The sequence below is a fragment of the Aplysia californica genome, unplaced genomic scaffold (genome assembly GCF_000002075.1).
Source record: "Aplysia californica isolate F4 #8 unplaced genomic scaffold, AplCal3.0 scaffold00072, whole genome shotgun sequence".
In the NCBI taxonomy this organism is placed as follows: domain Eukaryota; kingdom Metazoa; phylum Mollusca; class Gastropoda; order Aplysiida; family Aplysiidae; genus Aplysia; species Aplysia californica.
In genome coordinates, this window is record NW_004797342.1 from 1572700 (window position 1) to 1576135 (window position 3436).

Below are 3436 nucleotides of genomic sequence, written 5' to 3' on the forward strand. Positions count from 1 at the left end.
AAATAATAATAATAATAACACATATTTATTATCTATTCCCTTCACATCCCAACTTTCCATTTCCCCGTCCCCCCCCCTTTTTCCCCGATTCTAGACGCTGTATGTGAAAGCCCAGCAGTATGACAGCAGGAGGAAGACCAAACGCCCACGTAAGCAAACCGAGCCCCGGCGGTCTAATCAAGTCTTCCGATCTACACTGGACGAGGACAATGTTGACAACAGCACCGGCCATGACCACCACGACCAGAAACCTTTCCGAGACAACAACGACGATGATGATGATGACGATGAGGACGACGACGACAACGTGCTCATTGACGACGAAGATGATCTGAGTTTCGAGGATGGTGCGTCTGACAATAACAGCATAGACTCGATAACAAAAGTAAAACTTGATCTAGAGGAAGAGATTCTAGAGGAGGACAGGTGCAAGGGCAATAACAGTAAACTGATATTGCAGAGAGCTCCAGTGGCCCAGCACCTATCGAACTCTAGACTCCCTCCTCCGCATTACCATCAGCTACATCCAAAAACAAAACCTGTTGTTACTGAAAACGCCTTTCCAGTAATGAAATCATTCAGTACGTTTCCTCAACCGAAATTTCCCAATTGTACAACTGCTGCTGAAACCAGACCCTATCAAAACTCTGGGCCGCCAATTATACCCGCTCACGCTCATTTTCAGAAACATAATCCCCTTCACCAACAACAACCTCCTTCACAACGTAATATGCCCTCTCAGAAACCACCTTTTCAGCCAGAGCCTCAACCCAAACTTGGGATGTCTCAAGACAACGGGACACCGCCTGTGTTGCCTCCGAAACAAAGTCAACACCACGGACGGGCTTTATGTCCACAGCAACAGCAGCAGCAGCAAGAACAGCAGCACAAATCTATCTCACATCAGGTAACGCCCCCCTCTTCAACGTCCTCCCCAAAACAACAAACATCCTCTTTTCAAAAACAGGAGGAACATTCTTCAACAACATCTGGGAAAGTTTGTCATCAAAAACATGGTAGTGATTCCAAAACAGCTTTTTCTCACCCATCCCACACCCCATGTCAACTTGTCAATGAGGTACAAACACAATTCGGCTCAGGTATCCTCCACCAGGAGTCAGCTCAGCAATCACAAAAGTCTCAACAACACCTGCACCAGCAACAGGAACAACAACACAACAAACAGCAGCAATCGCAACAGCAGCAGGAGCAGCAGCAGCAGCAGCCAGAAACCAATCATCAGTCTTTACAAGATGAATCTCCCCCTCAAAGACGTAGCAATGGTCCCAGATACCCGAACATACACGCGGAACTCGAGGACGATTCTGACGGAGATTCTGATGTGTGTGTTCCCAGAAGTACCTGCCACGTGTCTGTGTGTGTCGAGGGACTCCGCCATGGGAACAGCTCCGAGCTTTCACGAAATCCATCGGAATCCAAAAGGGACAAAGACGCAGATTCGGGTGTTTTTTCCACAAGAAGAGAGTTCGAAGTCCACGAAGTAGACGGGAGAAGGGTGAATAGGATCTCCTCCAGAGAGGTCAGTTTTGACAGAATCTCTGAATCGACGGCTGCCTTGCAAGAGATTCAGGTGAAACAAGTCGTTGACGAATTGAGCCGAAATCCAGACTCCAGTAAAGCTCACTTCAGATCTATCATTTTCATCTTGGCCTTGTCCTTCCACGGAATATTTGAGGGGATGGCTTTAGGTTTGCAGAGCATGAAAAGCAGTGTCTGGGCGCTGTGTTTTGCTATCATTGTGCATAGATGTGTTTTGGCTTTTAAACTTGGAATGGATTTGTGCAGAGGAGAAGAAAAACAGGGAACAGCTTTTTTGTGTATTGGAACTTTCACTCTTATTTCCACACTCGGTATTATCATCGGTATTCTCATCTCCTCTGGGGCCTCGCTTTATGACGATGTTTCCGTACCGGAGGCTCTTCTCCAAAGTCTCGCCACTGGGACCATATTTTACATTGTATTCTTTGACATTCTCTTCAAGGACCTCGAGGGAAAAGACGATCTGAAGAGGGTATCCTGTTCCTTTGTGGGATTTTCACTAATGGCGATTGTTTTTGCTGTTACAAGAAGCTGATTCCGATGTGTGTGGCAAACATTATGTTAATGTTGCCAAAAGAGGTATTCGCCTGTTAGATTCTCTTTTGACATATGGGCGGGTCAAAAGAATAACAGGCTAAGTCATATCAATCCTACCACGATTTAGACTATTTTCAGTTCTAGAAATACAGTTTGTAGATGACTCAGTTGGTTTATCAATTGATTGATTTCATCGTGATATACTATTGGTACGAAGTTAAGAACTAGCAGCACCCTGATTTATCCTGTTTTTCTCTTGATCCTTTATATGGTTAGAGAAAATGTCCTTTTTCTGTTGTAATGTGAGAGCTGGGCATAGGGTCATCTACATGAGAGTCGTAAGTTCCAGAACTGATACATGTTTGGCGTACCAACTTGAGTTTATCAAATAAATCTTTTGTATATTGTAATTCTCACAATCGTTATGAAACACGAAAAGACTTGTTTTTGTTTTTTAGAACATTTTTCTCGGGGTTTTCTTGAGTGTGTGTGTGTGGGGGGGGGGGGGGGAAGGGTGGGGGGGGGGGAAAGTTGAATATTTTTTTTATATTTTTGTTTTGGTTGTATCTGTGAATTGTTCCCCTTATTGACATACCATCTCACATATTTATTTCCTTATTAGTGTTTCATTGGTTTAAATGGTACTTTTAACGATGTGGTAGGATTTTTCCTTTTTTCTTTTTTTGAAAAATGTTTTGTCTTTCCATTTCTTTGTTATAATGTATGCTTTCTTTTGCTTTGTTGCTAAAATTATTCTTTGTAAAGGATTGGGAGTTTGTTTTACTGGTCACAATTTGAGGGCGGGGGTGGTGGTTGGAATACCTATTAGACACAAATATTAGTATTCGAAAGAGAGGTAGTTTGTACAACGGCACGATGGGATAAAGAAGACCTGGATGACAAGAGAATGCACAAAACTAAATATCACATATAACAAAATATACAACATCTCATTCTCTTGTACGTCCGTATCATTCTACGCTTAAAGATGTTGGCTCTCCTTGCCGGCCTTCAGTCTTCATAGCTACAGCTAGATATTAGTGAAACATACTATCCGTGTTTTGTTTTTAAAATCGCTATAAATGTTTATTTACTATAATTTTCTCACATTTAGTCATCAACTTTTTCGAAAAGTAAGCTATGATTTTAACTAGTGCGAATTATAAATATTATAAACATTTCAGATTTGTAAAAAAATATAAAAATGATAATAATATGTCAAACCTTACATTCACTCACAAAGTATTCCCCCTGATTAACTCTCCCAATCAGTTTACTCTTCCTTTGCATTATAAACGGACGTATGGAGAAATCTAATAGGGGGTGTCCACATACGCGA

General features: G+C 42.0%; 1 protein-coding gene across 1 annotated transcript in view; it reads left to right on the top strand.

Annotated features, from left to right (window-relative positions):
* The window catches only part of LOC101851395 (PAX-interacting protein 1), a 75965-nt gene extending 73442 nt beyond the window's left edge, over positions 1 to 2523 (top strand). The window contains exon 4 of the mRNA XM_005093934.3: positions 95 to 2523. Coding sequence (XP_005093991.1) covers positions 95 to 2095 — 2001 coding nt within the window. The 3' untranslated portion in view covers positions 2096 to 2523. The remainder of the gene's footprint in view (positions 1 to 94) is intronic.
* The last annotated feature ends 913 nt before the right edge of the window (positions 2524 to 3436 follow it).